The sequence below is a fragment of the Oncorhynchus nerka genome, linkage group LG7 (assembly GCF_034236695.1).
Source record: "Oncorhynchus nerka isolate Pitt River linkage group LG7, Oner_Uvic_2.0, whole genome shotgun sequence".
In the NCBI taxonomy this organism is placed as follows: Eukaryota; Metazoa; Chordata; class Actinopteri; order Salmoniformes; family Salmonidae; genus Oncorhynchus; species Oncorhynchus nerka.
Genome location: NC_088402.1, coordinates 97,829,055 through 97,853,058, shown reverse-complemented (window position 1 = coordinate 97,853,058; position 24,004 = coordinate 97,829,055). Strand labels below are relative to the sequence as shown.

Genomic DNA, 24,004 nt, shown 5'->3' with positions numbered 1-24,004 from the left:
TGATGTCCTTCCAGACTCCCTCTGTCTACCCAAGGACGCCAGAGGACAAAAATCAGTTAACCACCTAACTGAGGAACTCAATTTAACCTTGCGCAATACCCTAGATGCAGTTGCACCCCTAAAAACTAAAAACATTTCTCATAAGAAACTAGCTCCCTGGTACACAGAAAATACCCGAGCTCTGAAGCAAGCTTCCAGAAAATTGGAACGGAAATGGCGCCACACCAAACTGGAAGTCTTCCGACTAGCTTGGAAAGACAGTACCGTGCAGTACCGAAGAGCCCTTACTGCTGCTCGATCATCCTATTTTTCTAACTTAATTGAGGAAAATAATAACAATCCGAAATTCCTTTTTGATACTGTCGCAAAGCTAACTAAAAAGCAGCATTCCCCAAGAGAGGATGACTTTCACTTTAGCAGTGATAAATTCATGAACTTCATTGAGGAAAAGATTATGATTATTAGAAAGCAAATTACGGACTCCTCTTTAAATCTGCGTATTCCTTCAAAGCTCAGTTGTCCTGAGTCTGCACAACTCTGCCAGGACCTAGGATCAAGAGAGACGCTCAAGTGTTTTTTCGTACTATATCTCTTGACACAATGATGAAAATAATCATGGCCTCTAAACATTCAAGCTGCACTACTGGACCCTATTTCAACTAAACTACTGAAAGAGCTGCTTCCTGTGCTTGGCCCTCCTATGTTGAACATAATAAACGGCTCTCTATCCACCGGATGTGTACCAAACTCACTAAAAGTGGGAGTAATAAAGCCTCTCTTGAAAAAGCCAAACCTTGACCCAGAAAATATAAAAAACTATTGGCCTATATCGAATCTTCCATTCCTCTCAAATTTTTTAGAAAAGGCTGTTGCGCAGCAACTCACTGCCTTCCTGAAGACAAACAATGTATACGAAATGCTTCAGTCTGGTTTTAGACCCCATCATAGCACTGAGACGGCACTTGTGAAGGTGGTAAATTACATTTTAATGGCATCGGACCGAGGCTCTGCATCTGTCCTCGTGCTCCTAGACCTTAGTGCTGCTTTTGATACCATCGATCACCACATTCTTTTGGAGAGTTTGGAAACCCAAATTGGTCTACACGGACAAGTTCTGGCCTGGTTTAGATCTTATCTGTCGGAAAGATATCAGTTTGTCTCTGTGAATGGTTTGTCCTCTGACAAATCAACTGTAAATTTCGGTGTTCCTCAAGGTTCCGTTTTAGGACCACTATTGTTTTCACTATATATTTTACCTCTTGGGGATGTTATTCGAAAACATAATGTTAACTTTCACTGCTATGCGGATGACACACAGCTGTACATTTCAATGAAACATGGTGAAGCCCCAAAATTGCCCTTGCTAGAAGCATGCGTTTCAGACATAAGGAAGTGGATGGCTGCAAACTTTCTACTTTTAAACTCGGACAAAACAGAGATGCTTGTTCTAGGTCCCAAGAAACAAAGAGATCTTCTGTTGAATCTGACAATTAATCTTAATGGTTGTACAGTCATCTCAAATAAAACTGTGAAGGACCTCGGCGTTACTCTGGACCCTGATCTCTCTTCTGAAGAACATATCAAGACCATTTCAAGGACAGCTTTTTTCCATCTACATAACATTGCAAAAATCAGAAACTTTCTTTCCAAAAATGATGCAGAAAAATGTATCCATGCTTTTGTCACTTCTAGGTTAGACTACTGTAATGCTCTACTTTCCGGCTACCCGGATAAAGCACTAAATAAACTTCAGTTAGTGCTAAATACGGCTGCTAGAATCCTGACTAGAACCAAAAAATTTGATCATATTACTCCAGTGCTAGCCTCTCTACACTGGCTTCCTGTCAAAGCAAGGGCTGATTTCAAGGTTTTACTGCTAACCTACAAAGCATTACATGGCCTTGCTCCTACCTACAGTGCCTTGCGAAAGTATTCGTCCCCCTTGAACTTTGCGACCTTTTGCCACATTTGCCAGGCTTCAAACATAAAGATATAAAACTGTATTTTTTTGTGAAGAATCAACAACAAGTGGGACACAATCATGAAGTGGAACGACATTTATTGGATATTTCAAACTTTTTTAACAAATCAAAAACTGAAAAATTGGGCGTGCAAAATTATTCAGCCCCTTTACTTTCAGTACAGCAAACTCTCTCTTGGGAGTGGATTGTATTTATCATCATTAGTCATTTAGGTCAACATTGGATCATTCAGAGATCCTCACTGAACTTCTGAATGATCCAATGTTGACCTAAATGACTAATGATGATAAATACAATCCACCTGTGTGTAATCAAGTCTCCGTATAAATGCACCTGCACTGTGATAGTCTCAGAGGTCCGTTAAAAGTGCAGAGAGCATCATGAAGAACAAGGAACACACCAGGCAGGTCCGAGATACTGTTGTGAAGAAGTTTAAAGCCGGATTTGGATACAAAAAGATTTCCCAAGCTTTAAACATCCCAAGGAGCACTGTGCAAGTGATAATATTGAAATGGAAGGAGTATCAGACCACTGCAAATCTACCAAGACCTGGCCGTCCCTCTAAACTTTCAGCTCATACAAGGAGAAGACTGATCAGAGATGCAGCCAAGAGGCCCATGATCACTCTGGATGAACTGCAGAGATCTACAGCTGAGGTGGGAGACTCTGTCCATAGGACAACAATCAGTCGTATATTGCACAAATCTGGCCTTTATGGAAGAGTGGCAAGAAGAAAGCCATTTCTTAAAGATATCCATAAAAAGTGTCATTTAAAGTTTGCCACAAGCCACCTGGGAGACACACCAAACATGTGGAAGAAGGTGCTCTGGTCAGATGAAACCAAAATTGAACTTTTTGGCAACAATGCAAAACGTTATGTTTGGCGTAAAAGCAACACAGCTCATCACCCTGAACACACCATCCCCACTGTCAAACATGGTGGTGGCAGCATCATGGTTTGGGCCTGCTTTTCTTCAGCAGGGACAGGGAAGATGGTTAAAATTGATGGGAAGATGGATGAAGCCAAATACAGGACCATTCTGGAAGAATGATGGAGTCTGCAAAAGACCTGAGACTGGGACGGAGATTTGTCTTCCAACAAGACAATGATCCAAAGCATAAAGCAATATCTACAATGGAATGGTTCAAAAATAAACATATCCAGATGTTAGAATGGCCAAGTCAAAGTCCAGACCTGAATCCAATCGAGAATCTGTGGAAAGAACTGAAAACTGCTGTTCACAAATGCTCTCCATCCAACCTCACTGAGCTCGAGCTGTTTTGCAAGGAGGAATGGGAAAAAAATTCAGTCTCTCGATGTGCAAAACTGATAGAGACATACCCCAAGCGACTTACAGCTGTAATCGCAGCAAAAGGTGGCGCTACAAAGTATTAACTTAAGGGGGCTGAATAATTTTGCACGCCCAATTTTTCAGTTTTTGATTTGTTAAAAAGTTTGAAATATCCAATAAATGTCGTTCCACTTCATGATTGTGTCCCACTTGTTGTTGATTCTTCACAAAAATACAGTTTTATATCTTTGTTTGAAACCTGAAATGTGGCAAAAGGTCGCAAAGTTCAAGGGGGCCGAATACTTTCGCAAGGCACTGTATCTCTCTGATTTGGTCCTGCCGTACATACCTACACGTACGCTACGGTCACAAGACGCAGGCCTCCTAATTGTCCCTAGAATTTCTAAGCAAACAGCTGGAGGCAGGGCTTTCTCCTATAGAGCTCCATTTTTATGGAACGGTCTGCCTACCCATGTCAGAGACGCAAACTTGGTCTCAACCTTTAAGTCTTTACTGAAGACTTATCTCTTCAGTGGGTCATATGATTGAGTGTAGTCTGGCCCAGGAGTGGGAAGGTGAACGGAAAGGCTCTGGAGCAACGAACCGCCCTTGCTGTCTCTGCCTGGCCGGTTCCCCTCTTTCCACTGGGATTCTCTGCCTCTAACCCTATTACAGGGGCTGAGTCACTGGCTTACTGGGGCTCTCTCATGCCGTCCCTGGAAGGGGTGCGTCACCTGAGTGGGTTGATTCACTGATGTGGTCATCCTGTCTGGGTTGGCGCCCCCCCTTGGGTTGTGCCATGGCGGAGATCTTTGTGGGCTATAATCAGCCTGGTTGGTGGTTGAAGATATCCCTCTAGTGATGTGGGGGCTGTGCTTTGGCAAAGTGGGTGGGGTTATATCCTTCCTGTCCGGGGGTGTCCTCGGATGGGGCCACAGTGTGCCCTGACCCCTCCTGTCTCAGCCTCCAGTATTTATGCTGCAGTAGTTTATGTGTCGGGGGGCTAGGGTCAGTTTGTTATATCTGGAGTACTTCTCCTGTCCTATTCGGTGTCCTGTGTGAATCTAAGTGTGCGTTCTCTAATTCTCTCCTTCTTTCTCTCTCTCGGAGGACCTGAGCCCTAGGACCATGCCCCAGGACTACCTGACATGATGACTCCTTGCTGTCCCCAGTCCACCTGGCCATGCTGCTGCTCCAGTTTCAACTGGCCTGGGCCCTAGGACCATGTCCCAGGACTACCTGACATGATGACTCCTTGCTGTCCCCAGTCCACCTGGCCATGCTGCTGCTCCAGTTTCAACTGTTCTGCCTTATTATTATTCGACCATGCTGGTCATTTATGAACATCTTGGCCATGTTCTGTTATAATCTTCACCCGGCACAGCCAGAAGAGGACTGGCCACCCCACATATGCTCTCTCTAATTCTCTCTTTCTTTCTCTCTCTCGGAGGACCTGCGCCCTAGGACCATGTCCCAGGACTACCTGACATGATGACTCCTTGCTGTCCCCAGTCCACCTGGCTGTGCTGCTGCTCCAGTTTCAACTGTTCTGCCTTATTATTATTATATGCTGGTCATTTATGAACATTTGAACATCTTGGTCATGTTCTGTTATAATCTCTACCCGGCACAGCCAGAAGAGGACTGGCCACCCCACATAGCCTGGTTCCTCTCTAGGTTTGTTCCTAGGTTTTGGCCTGTCTAGGGAGTTTTTCCTAGCCACCATGCTTCTACACCTGCATTGTTTGCTGTTTGGGGTTTTAGGCTGGGTTTCTGTACAGCACTTTGAGATATCAGCTGATGTACGAAGGGCTATATAAATAAATTTGATTTGATGTCAGGTCAGTTGTCGTCTGAGACATGATTACTTTTGATAGGACGACAAACTGTATCTTGGAAAGATTCACATGGAATTGTTGTACAGTATTACATGTTGAAATATGAAACTATTTGTGAAGAGATTAAATGTAATTTTAGTTAATAAAATAAGAGAATTGATTTCATAAGTAAAATATGCTCAATCAGTGGCCACGCCCATATGAATAGGCATTGGTTGGAAATTATGAGCCAACCCCTTTTCTATATTTCTATATAGAGCCCCGTGACCCAATTCACAGCGAACTAAGCCAACCTCAGCGTGAGCTCTGGTTGTGAATGGTTGAACGACCACAACCAAACTAAATTAACATTGTGTTCCCGACAACGTGAGGACTGGTGTCCATACGTATAAAAGGGCTAATTTCAATGTGAAGGTGACGATCGCCACGCTGGAAGGATGAATTTTGACTATACCAGACAGAATAACCATAACCCTATCTTCATCCTTTCCATCCAGCCATTTCATGTAAAAAATTAATTGTCCATACAATAGTTGGGGACAATAGAATTTATCCCTTCATCGACACCTTCGGCCCTCTTAACTATGGCTAACATATGACGATAGCCAACTGAAAACGACTGTGAGAAAGAATTTGAGGTCTACAGCTGCACTATGAAGATCAACAGTTGAATTCAAAATCAGATGATGTCACATAGCTGACATTACTGAATAAAAATACAATACAATATTTGTATTAATGTCTTCAAATAATTTGTTTGTAAATTGTCAACTATACTTTTTTATATTGTATTTTATATTGGGTGGTTCCATTTTTGTTGTTGTTGGTGTGATAGTTGGTGTGTGCACCAACAAGAGAGGGGGGTCTATTCTCACAATTTTCCTTTTCCATCCTTGTTGCACTATCGCTCCACACAGCTAACCTGCAAACTTTTAAACTTTTCAATCTTTCATGATGAGTTAACCAGCACATAGAATATCCAACTAGATACAGTGCATTTCGGAAAGTATTCAGACCCCTTGACTTTTTCCACATTTTGTTACGTTACAGACTTATTTTATAATATATATATATATATTTTTTAATCCTCAATCTACAGACATAATGACCTCATAATGAGCAAAAACAGGTTTTTAGACAATTTATTAAAAACAAAAAGCAGAAATACTATTCAGACCCTTCACTCAGTATTGTTGAAGCACCTTTGGCAGCAATTACAGCATCGAGTCTTATTAGGTATGATGTTACAAGCTTGGCACACCTGTATTTGGGGAGTTTCTCCCATTCTTCTCTGTAGATCCTCTCAAGCTCTGTCAGGTTGGACAGCTATTTTCAGGTCTCTCCAGAGATGTTCTTTCGCTTTCAAGTCCGGTCTCTGGCTGGGCCACTCAAGGACATTCAGAGACTTGTCCCGAAGCCACACCTGCGTTGTCTTGGCTGTGTGCTTAGGGTCATTGTCTTGTTGGAACGTGAACCTTCGCCCCAGTCTGAGGTCCTGAGCGATATGAAGCAGGTTTTCATCAAGGATGTACTTTGTTCCATTCATCTTTCCCTTGATCCTGACTAGTCTCCCAGTCCCTGTAGCTAAAAAAACATTCCCACAGCATGATGCAGCCACCACCATGCTTCACCATCATGGTGCCAGGTTTCCTCCAGATGTGACACTTGGCATTTAGGCCAAAGAGTTAAAAATGTATTTCTTCAGACCATTGAATCTTGTTTCTCATGAACTTAGAGTCCTTTAGGTACATTTTGGCAAACTCCAAGTGGGCTGTCATGTGCCTTTTACTGAGGAGTGGTTTCCGACTGGCCACTCTACTATAAAGGTATTGGTAGTTTATTAGGATCCCCATTAACTGTTGCAAAAGCAGCAGCTACTCTTCCTGGGATCCACACAAAACACTAAAACATGACATAATACAGAACAGTAATAGACAAGAACAGAACTACATTACTTTTTTTTTTTTTTAAGGCACACGTAGCCTACATATCAATATATACACAACCTATCTAGACCATAAAGGCCTGATTGGTGGAGTGCTGCAGAGATGGTTGTCTTTCTGGGAGATTTTCCCATCTCCACAGAGGAACTCTGGAGCTCTGTCAGAGTGACCATTGGGTTCTTGGTCACCTCAATTCCTTCAACCTCATGGCTTTGTTTTTGCTCTGCCATGCACTGTCAACTGTGAGACCTTATATAGGAAGGTGCCTTTCCCAATCATGTCCAATCAATTGAATTTACCACAGGTGGACTCCTATCAAGTTGTAGAAACATCTCAAGGATGATCAATGGAAACAGGATGCACCAGAGCTCAATGAGTCTCATATCAAAGGGTCTGAATACTTGTAAATAAGGTATTCACTTTTTTTTTTTTTTAAATGTATACATTTCCAAACATTTCTAAAAACCTGTTTTCGCTTTGTCATTATGGGGTAGTGTATGTAGATTGATAATGAAAACAATGAATTCAATCCATTTTAGAATAAGGCTGTAACATAAACAAAATGTTGAGAAAGGGAAAGGGTCTGAATACTTTCTGAATGCATTGTACACAACAGATAAGAGTCAAGCACCATGCGGTCATGTGTTTAATCAGTTTAGAAAAAGGGAAAATTCACATTGCATAATGCCACCAAATTATGAAAAATATTCAATACAAACCACACATACATGATACAGCGTGTCTATCAACATTATTTTGTTTGGTCAGTTCACAAACACTACTATTATTAATCAGAGTTAAAAGTATCTACCTTCCTCCGTCTAGCTACTTTGATTTTTTTTTAATAGCCCCCCACCCCTCTGCTGCTCTCCCACCCACCCCTGCTCATCAGTTGGTCTTCTCCTTCTGGGCCAGGTCAGTGTGTGTCTGGGCCTGCTGCAGGTGTCTCCATGCATCCAGTATGAGGACCAGAGGAATGATGATCCACAGGACGTTCATGAAGACAAAATAGAACCAAAAGTACAGAGGATGACCCATCTGACTGTGGCTGTACCCATCACGGTGCTCAGTGTAGAAATACAGCACCGCCCCATACAGCTGACCTGGAGACAGAGGACAGGGGTTAAGACACACAGAACTGTGTAGAGATACAGCACCGCCCCATACAGCTGACCTGGACACAGAGGACAGGGGTTAAGACACACAGAACTGTGTAGAGATACAGCACCGCCCCATACAGCTGACCTGGACACAGAGGACAGGGGTTAAGACACACAGAACTGTGTAGAGATACAGCACCGCCCCATACAGCTGACCTGGACACAGAGGACAGGGGTTAAGACACACAGAACTGTGTAGAGATACAGCACCGCCCATACAGCTGACCTGGACACAGAGGACAGGGGTTAAGACACACAGAACTGTGTAGAGATACAGCACCGCCCCATACAGCTGACCTGGACACAGAGGACAGGGGTGGAACTGTGTAGAGATACAGCACCGGCTGACCTGGACACAGAGGACAGGGGTTAAGACACACAGAACTGTGTAGAGATACAGCACCGCCCCATACAGCTGACCTGGACACAGAGGACAGGGGTTAAGACACACAGAACTGTGTAGAGATACAGCACCGCCCCATACAGCTGACCTGGAGACAGAGGACAGGGGTTACCGGACCTGGAATAAGATAATATAATGTCAGCCTTAAAAACACACAGATCAGAATCAGCTCATAGGGTCCCCCCCACCCCACCCCCCACCCCACCCCCACGGTACTGTATCAGTGTACCTACCAAGAGAGACCATGAGTTGCAGGACAAAGCGGCATGGTTTGTTGGCCAGGAAGGCAAACACTGTCCACAAACTCAATGGACCCCAGAACCAGGCTGTTACTGTCTCCATACACACCGTGAAGTTATCAGCTCTACACAGAGAGGGAGGAGTTGAGGGAGGAGATGAGAGAGGAGATGAGGGAGGAGATGAGAGGAGGAGGAGAGAGAGGAGGAGAGAGAGGAGGAGAGAGAGGAGGAGAGAGAGGAGGAGAGAGGGAGGAGGAGAGTGATTGAACAGGAGAGAGAGAACACTCAGCAGTTGAATTGTTTTCAGACTACAGTTACTAAACAAAAATACAAAACACACAAAATGTAACAATTTCAAAGATTTTACTGAGTCACAGTCCATATGAGGAAATCAGTCAATTGAAAGAAATTCATGAGGCCCTAATCCATGGATTTTGGGAATACAGATATACATCTGTTGGTCAGACACCGTACCTTAATAAAAAAAAAAGTAGGAGTGTGGATAAAAATACATGTCAGTAGTGCTTTGAAAGGCTGGTCAAAGATCATATCACCTCCTCGACACATTCCACCCTCTCCAATCACCTACCACCCCGACAGATCACCTGACAACGCACTGAACAATGCCCTTACCCACCTGGACAACAAAAAAAATGCACGTGTGAGGATGCTGTTCATCGACTACAGCTCAGCCTTCAATACAATAGTGTCAGCTCATTACAAAGCTCACAGCCCTGGGTCTGAACTCCTCCCTATGCAACTGGGTCCTGGACTTCCTGACAGCCCTGGGTCTGAACTCCTCCCTGTGCAACTGGGTCCTGGACTTCCTGACGGCCCTGGGTCTGAACTCCTCCCTGTGCAACTGGGTCCTGGACTTCCTGACGGGCCGCCCCCAGGTGGTGAACGTAGGCAACATTACCCCCTCCACAACACTGGAGCCCCACCAGGGTGCGTCCGCAGTCCCCTCCTGTACTCCCTGTATACCCATGACTGTGTGGCCTCACACAGTTCCAACTCCATCATCAAGTTAGCTGACGACATGACAGTAGGTCTGATCACCTGCATTTGTTTTTACACTGCTGCTACTCACTGTTTATTATCTATGCAGTCACTTCACCCCTAAATACATGTACAAATGACCACTAACCTGTACCCCCGCACACTGACTCTGTACCCCCGCACACTGACTCTGTACCGGAATCCCCTGTATACAGCCTTGTTATTGTATGGTCTTACTTTTTTATTATATTTTACTTTATTTGGTAAATATTTTCTTAACTCTTCTTGAACTGCACTGTTGGTTAAGGGCGTGTGAGTAAGCATTTAACAGACTACATGTATTCAGGGCATGTGACAAATAAAGTTTGATTTAAAGATCATCACAGACCCCCCAATGTTCACAAAATCAAAAGTCAGTATCTGGTGCGTATCTCCTCATGGACTGCACCAGATTTGCCAGTTCTTGCTGTAAGATATTACCCCACACTTCCACCAAGGCACCTGCAAGTTCCCGGACATTTCTGGGGGGGGGGAATGGCCCTAGCCCTCATCCTCCGATCCAACAGGTCTTAGATGTGCTCAATGGGATTGGGATCCGGGCTCTTCGCTGGCCATGGCAGAACACTGACATTTCTGTCTTGCAGGAAATCATGCACAGAACGAGCAGTATGGCTGGTGGCATTGTCATGCTGGAGGGTCATGTCAGGATGAGCCTGCAGGAAGGGTACCACATGAGGGAGGAGGATGTCTTCCCTGTAACACGCAGCTTTGAGACTGCCTGCAATGACAACAAGCTCAGTCCGATGATGCTGTGACACACCGCCCCAGACCATGACAGACCCTCTACCTCCAACTCGATCCCCCTCCAGAGTACAGGCCTCGGTGTAACGCTCATTCCATCGACGATAAACGCGAATCCGACCATCACTCCTGGTGAGACGAAACCGCGACTCGTCAGTGAAGAGCACTTTTTGCCAGTCCTGTCTGGTCCAGTGACGGTGGGTTTGTGCCCATAGGCGACGTTGTTGCCCGTGATGTCTGGTGAGGACCTGACATCCATAAACATCAATGCCATTCTTAAAATCAATACACAAGTATATATTTTTAAACCTGCATATTTAGTTAAAAGAAATTGTTAGCAGGCAATATTAATTCAGGAAATTGTGTCACTTCTCTTGCGTTCTGTGCAAGCAGAGTCAGGGTATATGTAGCAGTTTGGGCCACCTGGCTCGTTGCGAACTGTGTGAAGACCATTTCTCTTCCAAACAAAGACCTGAATTAACTTGCCAGAATTGTACATAATTATGACATAACATTGAAGATTGCACAATGTAACAGCAATATTAAGATGTAGGGATGCCACCCGTTAGATAAAACACTGATGTAGGGATGCCACCCGTTAGATAAAACACTGATGTAGGGATGCCACCCGTTAGATAAAACACGGATGTAGGGATGCCACCCGTTAGATAAAACACGGATGTAGGGATGCCACCCGTTAGATAAAACACGGATGTAGGGATGCCACCCGTTAGATAAAACACGGATGTAGGGTTGCCACCTGTTAGATAAAACACGGATGTAGGGATGCCACCCGTTAGATAAAACACGGATGTAGGGTTGCCACCCGTTAGATAAAACACGGAACGGTTCCGTATTTCACTGAAAGAATAAATGTTTTGTTTCCGGATTTGAACATATTAATGTCCTACGGCTCGTATTTCTGTGTGTTATTATATTATAATTAAGTCTATGATTTGATATTTGAGAGAGCAGTCTGCCTGAGTGGTGGTAGGCAGCATCAGGCTCGTAAGCATTCATTCAAACAGCACTTTCCTTCATTTGCCAGCAGCTCTTCGCTGTGCTTCAAGCATTGAGCTGTTTATGACTTCAAGCCTATCAACTCCCGAGATTAGGCTGGCAATACTATAGTGCCTATAAGACCGTCCAATAGATTAGGCTGGCAATACTATAGTACCTATTAGAACATCCAATAGATTAGGCTGGCAATACTATAGTACCTATTAGAACATCCAATAGATTAGGCTGGCAATACTATAGTGCCTATAAGAACATCCAATAGATTAGGCTGGCAATACTATAGTGCCTATAAGAACATCCAATAGTCAAAAGGTATATGAAATACAAATGGTATAGAGAGTAGTCCTATAATAACCACAACCTAAAACTTCTTACCTGGGAATATTGAAGACTCATGTTAAAAGGAACCACCAGCTTTCATATGTTCTCATGTTCTGAGCAAGGAACTGAAACGTTAGCTTTCTTACATGGCACATATTGCACTTTTACTTACTTCTCCAACACTTAGTTTTTGCATTATTTAAACCAAATTGAACATGTTTCATTATTTATTTGAGGCTAAATTGATTTTATTGATGTATTCTATTAAGTTAAAATAAGTGTTCATTCAGTATTGTTGTGTCATTGTTTTTTGTTTAAATAAAAAGTTGTCCAATAAATCGGTATCTGCGTTGAAAAAATTCAGAATCGGTCCAGAAGCTCTAACCCTGGGCACGCCGCCGCTCCCCCGTGGTCACGCCGCCGCTCCCCCGTGGTGCCGCCGCTCCCCCGTGGTCACGCCGCCGCTCCCCCGTGGTCACGCCGCCGCTCCCCCGTGGTCACGCCGCCGCTCCCCCGTGGTCACGCCGCCGCTCCCCCGTGGTCATTCCACTTGCTACAGTGCTCTCTCTATTATAGTTTTTATATAACCATTTTCACACTTTTATTTCCTGTATGTTAGAGCTCGGAGCCTAAGATTTTCACTGATCCAGAGCATCCCGAACATGCTCAATGGCCATTATCATGCTGAAACATGAGGTGATGGCGACAGATGAATGGTATGACAATGGGCTTCAGGATCTCGTCACGGTATCTGTGCATTCAAATTGCCATTGATAAAATGCAATTGCGTTCTTTGTCCATAGCTTGTACCTGCCCATACCATAACCCCACCGCCACCATGGGGAACTCTGTTATGCCTGCCCATACCATAACCCCACCGCCACCATGGGGAACTCTGTTATGCCTGCCCATACCATAACCCCACCGCCACCATGGGGAACTCTGTTATGCCTGCCCATACCATAACCCCACCGCCACCATGGGGAACTCTGTTATGCCTGCCCATACCATAACCCCACCGCCACCATGGGGAACTCTGTTATGCCTGCCCATACCATAACCCCACCGCCACCATGGGGAACTCTGTTATGCCTGCCCCATACCATAACCCCACCGCCACCATGGGGAACTCTGTTATGCCTGCCCATACCATAACCCCACCATGGGCCACTCTGTTATGCCTGCCCATACCATAACCCCACCGCCACCATGGGGAACTCTGTTATGCCTGCCCATTCCATAACCCCACCGCCACCATGGGGAACTCTGTTATGCCTGTCCATACCATAACCCCACCGCCACCATGGGGAACTCTGTTATGCCTGCCCATACCATAACCCCACCGCCACCATGGGGAACTCTGTTATGCCTGCCCATACCATAACCCCACCATGGGGAACTCTGTTATGCCTGCCCATACCATAACCCCACCATGGGGAACTCTGTTATGCCTGCCCATACCATAACCCCACCATGGGGAACTCTGTTCACAACGTTGACATCAGCAAACTGCTCACCCACACGACACCATACACATGGTCTGCAGTTGAGTTCAGTTATCTGAAACATGGGATGATTAGAGGCTGATGAATGGCATGACAATGAGGCCATGCATTATCTGAAACATGGGATGATAGAGGCTGATGAATGGCATGACAATGAGGCCATGCATTATCCTGCCCATGGGATGATTAGAGGCTGATGAATGGCATGACAATGGTGCCAGAGGATCCCGTCACAGTGTATCCATCGATAAAATGCAATTGCGTTCGTTGTCCGTAACTTATGCCTGCCCATTCCATAACCCCATTGCAACCATGGGGAACTCTGTTATGACTGCCCATTCCATAACCCCACCATGGGGAACTCTGTTATGCCTGCCCCATACCATAATGGCATGACCATGGGGGAACTGTTATGCCTGCCCAAACCATAACCCCACCGCATGGGCCACTCTGTTATGCCTGCCCATACCATAACCCCACCGCCACCATGGGCCACTCTGTTATGCCTGCCCATTCCATAACCCCACCGCCACCATGGGGAACTCTGTTATGCCTGCCCCATACCATAACCCCACCATGGGGAACTCTGTTATGCCTGCCCATTCCATAACCCCACCGCCACCATGGGGAACTCTGTTATGCCTGCCCATTCCATAACCCCACCGCCACCATGGGGCACTCTGTTATGCCTGCCCATTCCATAACCCCACCGCCACCATGGGGCACTCTGTTATGCCTGCCCATTCCATAACCCCACCGCCACCATGGGGAACTCTGTTATGCCTGCCCATTCCATAACCCCACCGCCACCATGGGCCACTCTGTTATGCCTGCCCCATACCATAACCCCACCGCCACCATGGGGAACTCTGTTATGCCTGCCCATTCCATAACCCCACCGCCACCATGGGCCACTCTGTTATGCCTGCCCCATACCATAACCCCACCGCCACCATGGGGAACTCTGTTATGCCTGCCCATTCCATAACCCCACCATGGGGAACTCTGTTCACAACGTTGACATAGGCAAACTGCTCGCCCACACGACACCATACACTCTGTCTGCCATCCGCCCGGTAGAGATGAAACCGGGATTAATCCATCTAGAGTACACTTCTCCAGTGTGCCAGCGGCCATCGAAGGTGAGCATTTGCCCAATGAAGTCTGTAACGACCCTGAACTGCAGTCAGGTCAAAAGACGAGCATGCAGTTGAGCTTCCTGAGACTGTTTCTGACAGTTTGTGCAGAAATGCTTCAGTTGTGCAAACCCACAGTTGTATCAGCTGCCCGGGTGGCTCGTCTCAGACCATCCCACAGGTGAAGAAGCTGGATGTGGAGATCCTGGGCTGGCGTGGTTATACATGGTCTGCGGTTGTGAGGCCAGTTGGACATACTGACAAATTCTCTAAAATAAACATTGGCTTACAGTAGAGAGATGAACATGAAATGCTCTGGTGGACATTCCTGCAGTCAGCATGACAAATGCACGCTCCCTCAACTTGTGGCATTGTGTTGTGTGACAAAACTGCACAATTTAGAGTTGCCTTTCATTGTCCCCCGCACAAGGTGCACCTGTGTAATGATCATGTTGTTTAATCAGCTTATTGATACGCCACACCACAAACTTTGAGAGCAATACTCTCTCAATACTGTCTCAGCCTCCAGTATTTATGCTGCATTAGTTTATGTGTCGGGGGGCTAGGGTCAGTTTGTTATATCTGGAGTACTTCTCCTGTCCTATTCGGTGTCCTGTGTGAATCTAAGTGTGCGTTCTCTAATTCTCTCCTTCTCTCTTTCTTTCTCTCTCTCGGAGGACCTGAGCCCTAGGACCATGCCCCATGACTACCTGACATGATGACTCCTTGCTGTCCCCAGTCCACCTGGCCATGCTGCTGCTCCAGTTTCAACTGGCCTGGGCCCTAGGACCATGTCCCAGGACTACCTGACATGATGACTCCTTGCTGTCCCCAGTCCACCTGGCCATGCTGCTGCTCCAGTTTCAACTGTTCTGCCTTACTATTATTCAACCATGCTGGTCATTTATGAACATTTGAACATCTTGGCCACGTTCTGTTATAATCTCCACCCGGCACAGCCAGAAGAGGACTGGCCACCCCACATATGCTCTCTCTAATTCTCTCTTTCTTTCTCTCTCTCGGAGGACCTGAGCCCTAGGACCGTGCCTCAGGACTACCTGACATGATGACTCCTTGCTGTCCCCAGTCCACCTGACTGTGCTGCTGCTCCAGTTTCAACTGTTCTGCCTTATTATTATTCGACCATGCTGGTCATTTATGAACATTTGAACATCTTGGTCATGTTCTGTTATAATCTCTACCCGGCACAGCCAGAAGAGGACTGGCCACCCCACATATGCTCTCTCTAATTCTCTCTTTCTTTCTCTCTCTCGGAGGACCTGAGCCCTAGGACCGTGCCTCAGGACTACCTGACATGATGACTCCTTGCTGTCCCCAGTCCACCTGACTGTGCTGCTGCTCCAGTTTCAACTGTTCTGCCTTATTATTATTCGACCATGCTGGTCATTTATGAACATTTGAACATCTTGGTCATGTTCTGTTATAATCTCTACCCGGCACAGCCAGAAGAGGACTGGCCACCCCACATAGCCTGGTTCCTCTCTAGGTTTCTTCCTAGGTTTTGGCCTTTCTAGGGAGTTTTTCCTAGCCACCGTGCTTTTACACCTGCATTGTTTGCTGTTTGGGGTTTTAGGCTGGGTTTCTGTACAGCACTTTGAGATATCAGCTGATGTACGAAGGGCTATATAAATAAATTTGATTTGATTTGATACATTGTGCGTATGGATGATTTCTATGATTTTTTATCTCAGCTAAAAGAGACCAACACTTGAGATGTTGCATTTATATTTTTGTACAGTATAAAAAAAGAAAACTTACATGACATATCGGCTGTCTCCTCTGGAGTACTCCTTCCCTGAGGACAATGAGAGAAGACAACGTTCTGTTAGTTACATTCTGCTTGTTGTGGATTCTCATTTCCATTTTCTTGCAGTAGGAAGGTTCTAGAAGAGAATGGAGGTTCTACTGGATGGTTCTAGTACTACTAGGTTCTACTAGAGAGTCCAAGGTCCTAGTAGTGAATGGAAGTTCTACCATAGGGTTCCAGCACTAGGTTCTACTTACACAGCTGAGACAGGAAGCTCTGGTCTGAGGGGATGACGTCATAGTACAGAGAGAACCATCCCTCAACGACCCCGTGGATGAACCCACAGACAGCAAACCAGCAGATAGCCAGCCGCCTGGCCACCCCGAACTCCTGACCACGGCCATCCCTGGCCCACTTCCGGCCCGTCAGGACCCAGGTGGACAGCATGAAGAGACCCGACACAGAGAAGAGGAAGGACAGGATCTCATGCATTGACCTATCGTTCGCCACGTAGCCTGGGATGGACAGGTCCCGCGGCCAATAGGGGTGGGGGACGCCAGCGGCTCGGACGGGGCTTTTCGCCATCTGCCAATCAGTGAGACATGTTACCAGCTGCCCATTCATAGAGGCTAGGGCTATGTTCCAATTCTCGATCATTCTACTGAAGTGTGCACTCATTCACTGCCTTACATTACATTTAAAACACTGGATTGGTGAAAACGTAACTGGAGAGAGTTTCCACCATATTGTTCACACACCAGTTTCAACAGTGAAGAGGCGACTTCGGGATGCTGCAAAGAAAAACCCATATCTCAAACTGGCCAATAAAAAGATAATATTAATATGGGCAAAAGAACACAGACACTGGACATCTGGGCAAAAGAACACAGACACTGGACATCTGGGCAAAAGAACACAGACACTGGACATCTGGGCAAAAGAACACAGACACTGGACATCTGGGCAAAAGAACACAGACACTGGACATCTGGGCAAAAGAACAGACACTGGACATCTGGGCAAAAGAACAGACACTGGACATCTGGGCAAAAGAACAGACACTGGACAGAGATCTGGCTTTTTCTTTGTAACTCTGCCTAGAAGGCCAGCATCCCGGAGTCACCTCTTCACTGTTGACGTTGAGACTGGACAGAGTAACTCTGCCTAGAAGGCCAGCATCCCGGAGTCACCTCTTCACTGTTGACGTTGAGACTGGACAGAGTAACTCTGCCTAGAAGGCCAGCATCCCGGAGTCACCTCTTCACTGTTGACGTTGAGACTGGACAGACAGAAGGCCAGCATCCCGGAGTCACCTCTTCACTGTTGACTGCCTAGAAGGCCAGCATCCCGGAGTCACCTCTTCACTGTTGACGTTGAGACTGGACAGAGTAACTCTGCCTAGAAGGCCAGCATCCCGGAGTCACCTCTTCACTGTTGACGTTGAGACTGGACAGAGTAACTCTGCCTAGAAGGCCAGCATCCCGGAGTCACCTCTTCACTGTTGACGTTGAGACTGGACAGAGTAACTCTGCCTAGAAGGCCAGCATCCCGGAGTCACCTCTTCACTGTTGACGTTGAGACTGGACAGAGGAACTCTGCCTAGAAGGCCAGCATCCCGGAGTCACCTCTTCAAGGTTGACATTGAGACTGGCGTTTTGCGGGTACCATTTCATGAAGCTGCCAGTTGAGGACTTGTGAGGCATCTGTTTCTCAAACTAGACACTAATGTACTTGTCCTCTTGCTCAGTTGTGCAACGGGGCCTCGCACTCCAATTTCTATTCTGGTTAGAGCCAGTTTGCGCTGTTCTGTGAAGGGAGTAGTACACAGCGTTGTACGAGATCGTCAGTTTCTTGGAAATTTCTCACATGGAATAGCCTTCATTTCTCAGAACAAAAATAGACTGACGAGTTTCAGAAGAAAGTTCTTTGTTTCTGGCCATTTTGAGCCTGTAATCAAACCCACAAATGCTGATGCTCCAGATACACAACTAGTCTAAAGAAACCCAGTTTTATTGCTTCTTTAAATCAGCACAACAGTTTTCAGCTGTGCTAACAATTTCAAAAGGGTTTTCTAATGATTAATTAGCCTTTTAAAATTATAAACTTGGATTAGCTAAGACAATGTGCCATTGGAACACAGGAGTGGTGGTTGCGGATAATAGGCCTCTATACGACTAGGTAGATTCCATAAAAATATATATTTTAAATCAGCCGTTTCCAGCTACAATAGTCATTTACAACATGAACAATGTCTACACTGTATTTCTGATCAATTTGATGTTATTTCAAATGGACAAAAAAAATGTGATTTTCTTTCAAAAACAAGGACATTTCTAAGTGACCCCAAACTTTTGAACAATAGTGTAGGTCCTGGATGTCAGGAAGCTTGGCCACCGTAATCTACTGGGCAGACTACCCTCTGTAGCACCTTATGCCGAGCAGTCTGATGCCGAGCAGTTGCCATACCAGGCGGTGATGCAACCGTTCAGGACGCTCTCGATAGTGTAATTGTATAATTGTTTGTGGATCTGAGGACCCGTGCCAAATCTTTTCAGTCTCCTGAGGGGGAAAAGGTGTTGTCATGCCCTCTTCACGACTGTCTTGGTGTGTTTGGACCATGATAGTTTGTTGGCGATGTGGACACCAATGAACTTGAAACTCTCGACCTGCTCCGTCGATGTTAATGGGGGCCTGTTCGGACGGGGCTGTAGTCCTATAGTCCACGATCAGCTCCTTTGTCTTGATCACGTTGAGGGAGAGGTTGTTGTCCTGGCACCACACTGTCAGGTCTCTGACCTCCTCCCTATAGACCGTCTCATCGTTGTCTGATCACTGTTGTGTAATCAGCTAACTTAATGATGGTGTTGGAGTCGTGCAGGAGGGTACTGAGCACACACCCCTGAGGGGCCCCAGTGATGAAGATCAGCGTGGCAGATGTGTTGTTGCCTACCCTCACCACCTGGGGCGGCACATCAGGAAGTCCAGGATCTAGTTGCAGAGGGAGGTGTTTAGTCCCAGGGTCCTTAGCTCAGTGATGGGCTTTGAGGGCACTATGGTGTTGAACGCTGAGCTATAGTCAATAACTCCCAAGTTGCACAGCGGTCTAGGGCACTGCATCTCCGTGCTAGAGGCGTCACTACATACCCCGTTTCGATTCCAGGCTGTATCACAACCGGCCGTGATTGAGAGTTCCATAGGGCGTCGCCCGGGTCAGGGTTTGGCCGGGGTAGGCTGTCAATGTAAATAAGAATTTGTTCTCAACTGACTTGGCTAGTTAAATAAAGGTTAAATAAAATAAAAATAACAGCATTCTCACATAGGTGTTCCTTTTGTCCAAGTGGGAAAGGGCTAAACTTGTCGTTGCACATCTCACACTACAAGAGCATTGCAGATTGTGCCGATAAAATCAAAAGTTTGGAAATATCTGGACTGCTTAAAGACGAGATCGGTAGCACCCAGATTGCATCTCAGTCCCGCTTACATTAAACAAGCGCCGGAGACGGTTGCGTGCCCCGAGTAAACAGACATTGGGATTTTGTCTCCGATCTCAAACTTGTCTGGGACAGAAACTCTACCAAAATCGTATAGTGAAAGTAGATTTTTTTTGTTTTACTACAGAAATGACAGGGTAGCCTACTCAACTGACACTGCCAAACAGATCAATAAAAACGACGTTGTCTGATCCATATAATAGGAGAGAAAGGGAGACACAAATAGAAAATGACTTCCATCTAACCTGGAGGAGGAATGTATTGTCCAAAAACAAAAACTAAAAATGGCACCAAGCCAATTATAAAGACCTTGAATATGCACACCTACTGGGGATATGGCCAATGTTCTCCGCTGGTGCCAATACAACAGGCTACTAGTTTGCTCATTTAAGTTAAGAAATTTGACCACATAAAGACTTGACGAAAAGACTCCGATCTTCTCTTTACAGCAACAGTAATTTGCTTTCCACCATTGTATTGTGAAGAAACAGCAGAGAGCAGGTCTCGAACCCTCAACCTTCTAGCCCGAGGTCCGGTGCGCTAAAGCATGCTCATGCGGCAGAGTCGATTTCCGCCAATGTAAACCCAGGGTCGTTACACTACTCCCCCATTTCAAAGAGCGCGTCCTCGCGCTAGCTTGTGACTCTACGTCTTACAGGAACGCGCTCACCGGCCAAGCACACGCACTGTCGTGGATGGGAGGTCCAATCACTTCTGACACCAATGTAATGACCTGACTAGATCATAAAGGAACAATTGTCCAGACAGAGGGTTGAGTTTACGAATTGACGGTTTAGTAACCCAGCTATACACAGGCTACTGTTTGGCCGTAGCACCACGTCAAATAAACGAAAGATACCCCACAAGCCAGCCGTGACCTTCTCTTGTGAAGCCCAGACGTAAGAGAGAGAACAAAGGCTGAACCTGGTCTTATCTTCCAATGCTCCATCACCCTGCCCAACCCCCCTCCACTCCACTCCACTCAGCCAACCGCCAGGATGCCCGGCATCAGAACATTCCAGGCATTCCCGTGATTGGCAGATAGCAGGTTTATTGGCATGTCAGACCCCCCCCCCCTGGGTACTGGTAAGTACACTGCTCAAAAAAATAAAAGGGAACACTTAAACAACACAATGTAACTCCAAGTCAATCACACTTCTGTGAAATCAAACTGTCCACTTAGGAAGCAACACTGATTGACAATAAATTTCACATGATGTTGTGCAAATGGAATAGACAACAGGTGGAAATTATAGGCAATTAGCAAGACACCCCCATTAAAGTAGTGGTTCTGCAGGTGGTATCACAGACCACTTCTCAGTTCCTATGCTTCCTGGCTGATGTTTTGGTCACAATTGAATGCTGGCGGTGCTTTCACTCTAGTGGTAGCATGAGACGGAGTCTACAACCCACACAAGTGGCTCAGGTAGTGCAGCTCATCCAGGATGGCACATCATTGCGAGCTGTGGCAAGAAGGTTTGCTGTGTCTGTCAGCATAGTGTCCAGAGCATGGAGGTGCTACCAGGAGGCCAGTACATCAGGAGACGTGGAGGAACCCAGCAGCAGGACCGCTACCTCCGCCTTTGTGCAAGGAGGAGCACTGCCAGAGCCCTGCAAAATGACCTCCAGCAGGCCACAAATGTGCATATGTCTGCTCAAACGGTCAGAAACAGACTCCATGAGGGTGGTATGAGGGCCCGATGTCCACAGGTGAGGGTTGTGCTTACAGCCCAACACCGTGCAGGACGTTTGGCATTTGCCAGAGAACACCAAGATGCTGTGCTCTTCACAGATGAAAGCAGGTTCACACTGAGCACATGTGACAGAGTCTGGAGACGCCGTGGAGAACGTTCTGCTGCCTGCAACATCCTCCAGCATGACCGGTTTGGAGGTGGGTCAGTCATGGTGTGGGGTGGCATTTCTTTGGGGGGGCTGCACAGCCCTCCATGTGCTCGCCAGAGGTAGCCTGACTGCCATTAGGTACCGAGATGAGATCCTCAGACCCCTTGTGAGACCATATGCTGGTGCGCTTGGCCCTGGGTTCCTCCTAATGCAAGACCATGCTAGACCTCATGTGGCTGGAGTGTGTCAGCAGTTCCTGCAAGAGGAAGGCATTGATGCTATGGACTGGCCCGCCAGTTCCCCAGACCTGAATCCAGTTGAGCACATCTGGGACATCATGTCTCGCTCCATCCACCAACGCCACGTTGCACCACAGACTGTCCAGGAGTTGGCGGATAATTTAGTCCAGGTCTGGGAGGAGATCCCTCAGGAGACCATCCGCCAACTCATCAGGAGCATGCCCAGGCGTTGTAGGGAGGTCATACAGGCACGTGGAGGCCACACACACTACTGAGCCTCATTTTGACTTGTTTTAAGGACAGCCTGTAGTGTGGTTTTCCACTTTAATTTTGAGTGTGACGCCAAATCCAGACCTCCATGGTTTGTTAAATTAGATTTCCATTGATCATTTGTGTGATTTTGTTGTCAGCACATTCAACTATGTAAAGAAAAAAGTATTTAATAAGAGTATTTCATTCATTCAGATCTAGGATGTGTTATTTTAGTGTTCCCTTTATTTTTTTGAGCAGTGTACAACACAACCACCTACTAGCCGAACACATAACACACAGCTGTCTGTGTGGGTCGCTACAGTATTTTTAAATATTGCAATATGTTAGGCTGGGTCTCTCTGCTTTTCACTGACAGTCCCAACTCAATTATCTATTTTGGTATTTACTTTCTGGTGTAGTAGCCGATTTTGAATTATTTTATTTATGTATAGACTATTTTTGTCAATTTAATTGGACACACCGCCTATGCCTTTTAATGTGGCATAAACACAACCAGTCATCTGATGGTCAAACAATCACTAAACAAAGCAGCTCCTGTAGACTACCCTCGCACGTTAGTCCACTTACAAAATCATTTCAACATCCAGACCCCAACAGTGCACTATGCACCCGCAATTGGATAAATGGGGAAAAAAACATGATACAAAACACTTACGTGTATTTTAACATTACCCGCCTTGACAAAATGTAAGCGTTCTCCTCAAACCACAACCCAATGTGGGGTTTATACCAGTCGGTTTCCAGCCAACTCGCACATTTTTCATGCGGCTGACATGCAGTTGTTAAATAATGGTATAATAGCCTATATATTTTTGTTGTATTAAATTGTGATAGGCTCACGCTTTACCGGAATCGCGTATTCCAACATTTTATTTTTTGTTGCTGGGACGCCATACCGGACCGCATTACCTCGGAGTCCACTCGGCTTTACTGGCACATCCATTTTAACCGCTAAACCGATAAACTCATCATCATTCCGACTCCGACAGTGAAAGCTGTCTTGAGTAATTTAATTTTGTATCATTTCTCTGTGTAACGTTAGCCAACTTACTGTGAAGGTAGAGATGAAGACGCTAGCTAAAGCTGATTAGAGAAGCCAAGTTCCTCAAACCTCGATTTCCAATGGGACGAAAGATCTGACAGAAATATGAGATAGATATTCCTACAGGTTCCACTCAGCTACCTTATTCCTACTCCAATCAGGTGGATACATAGAAAATCATTCAGACAGACTTCGGCACCTCCATTTGTGGCTCGGGAATAAGGGGTTAAAAGTAGGCGGACCCTTGTGATAACAATAGCCAATCAAACAGCTAACATTATGTGCCGAAGCCACACACGTGAGATTTTAGAAACTGTCGATTGGTTACCCGTCTCGGAACATGATGTTGTCACAAGTCGTCGGCCAATGAAATGTATCACAAACATCACACACGGAAGTGTGACAAGTTACCGTCAACGAATGAATCAAATGAACAAAGCTGATGTGTGAATGTCCTAAAGTAGTAAAACCATATTGATAAACTATTTTGCTAAATGCTGTAGTTTCAAAGAATATGATACGGTCGTTTATAAAAAATAAATCTCCAAATCGTGTCAGGGATTATAGAACGGTGGTCTATTCCACAAATTACCACCTGCTAAATCTATTAATTGAAATGCCTATTTACTCTGTTCCATCTCACTGCTCAATACACTGTTTTATCAGCCCAGCTAGAAAAGTTATACGATTAATTTCCACGAAAAAAGCAT

At 45.8% G+C, this 24,004-nt stretch overlaps 1 protein-coding gene across 3 annotated transcripts; it reads right to left on the bottom strand.

Annotated features, from left to right (window-relative positions):
• Window positions 1-7,688: 7,688 nt before the first annotated feature.
• ebp (EBP cholestenol delta-isomerase) lies at window positions 7,689-23,524 on the bottom strand. Of its 3 annotated transcripts, none has more exons than XM_029649073.2 (6): window positions 23,304-23,523; window positions 19,552-19,638; window positions 16,665-16,992; window positions 16,419-16,455; window positions 8,852-8,982; window positions 7,689-8,158 (listed from the first exon to the last, which is right to left on the bottom strand). In XM_029649073.2, the coding sequence occupies exons 2-6, from the start codon at window positions 19,600-19,602 to the stop codon at window positions 7,944-7,946; spliced, it is 762 nt and encodes a 253-aa protein (XP_029504933.1). In that variant the 5' UTR covers window positions 19,603-19,638; window positions 23,304-23,523; the 3' UTR covers window positions 7,689-7,943. The 3 variants fall into 3 exon arrangements, with proteins under 3 accessions (XP_029504933.1, XP_029504934.1, XP_029504935.2); XM_029649075.2 differs by lacking the exon at window positions 7,689-8,158 and adding an exon at window positions 8,570-8,706 and having other exon boundaries at window positions 23,304-23,524; XM_029649074.2 differs by lacking the exon at window positions 19,552-19,638 and having other exon boundaries at window positions 23,304-23,522.
• Between the last annotated feature and the right edge of the window lie 480 nt (window positions 23,525-24,004).

What these genes read in the sequence shown, in the direction of transcription:
- ebp (XM_029649073.2), bottom strand. Translation starts at nt 19,602, where the DNA reads ATGGAACTCTCAATCACGGCCGGTTGTGATACAGCCTGGAATCGAAAC. An exon ending in CAGCCTGGAATCGAAACGGG is followed by an intron (nt 16,993 to 19,551) that starts GTATGTAGTGAC and finishes ACTGATTGGCAG; the next exon opens with ATGGCGAAAAGCCCCGTCCG. An exon ending in GAGCTTCCTGTCTCAGCTGT is followed by an intron (nt 16,456 to 16,664) that starts GTAAGTAGAACC and finishes CATTGTCCTCAG; the next exon opens with GGAAGGAGTACTCCAGAGGA.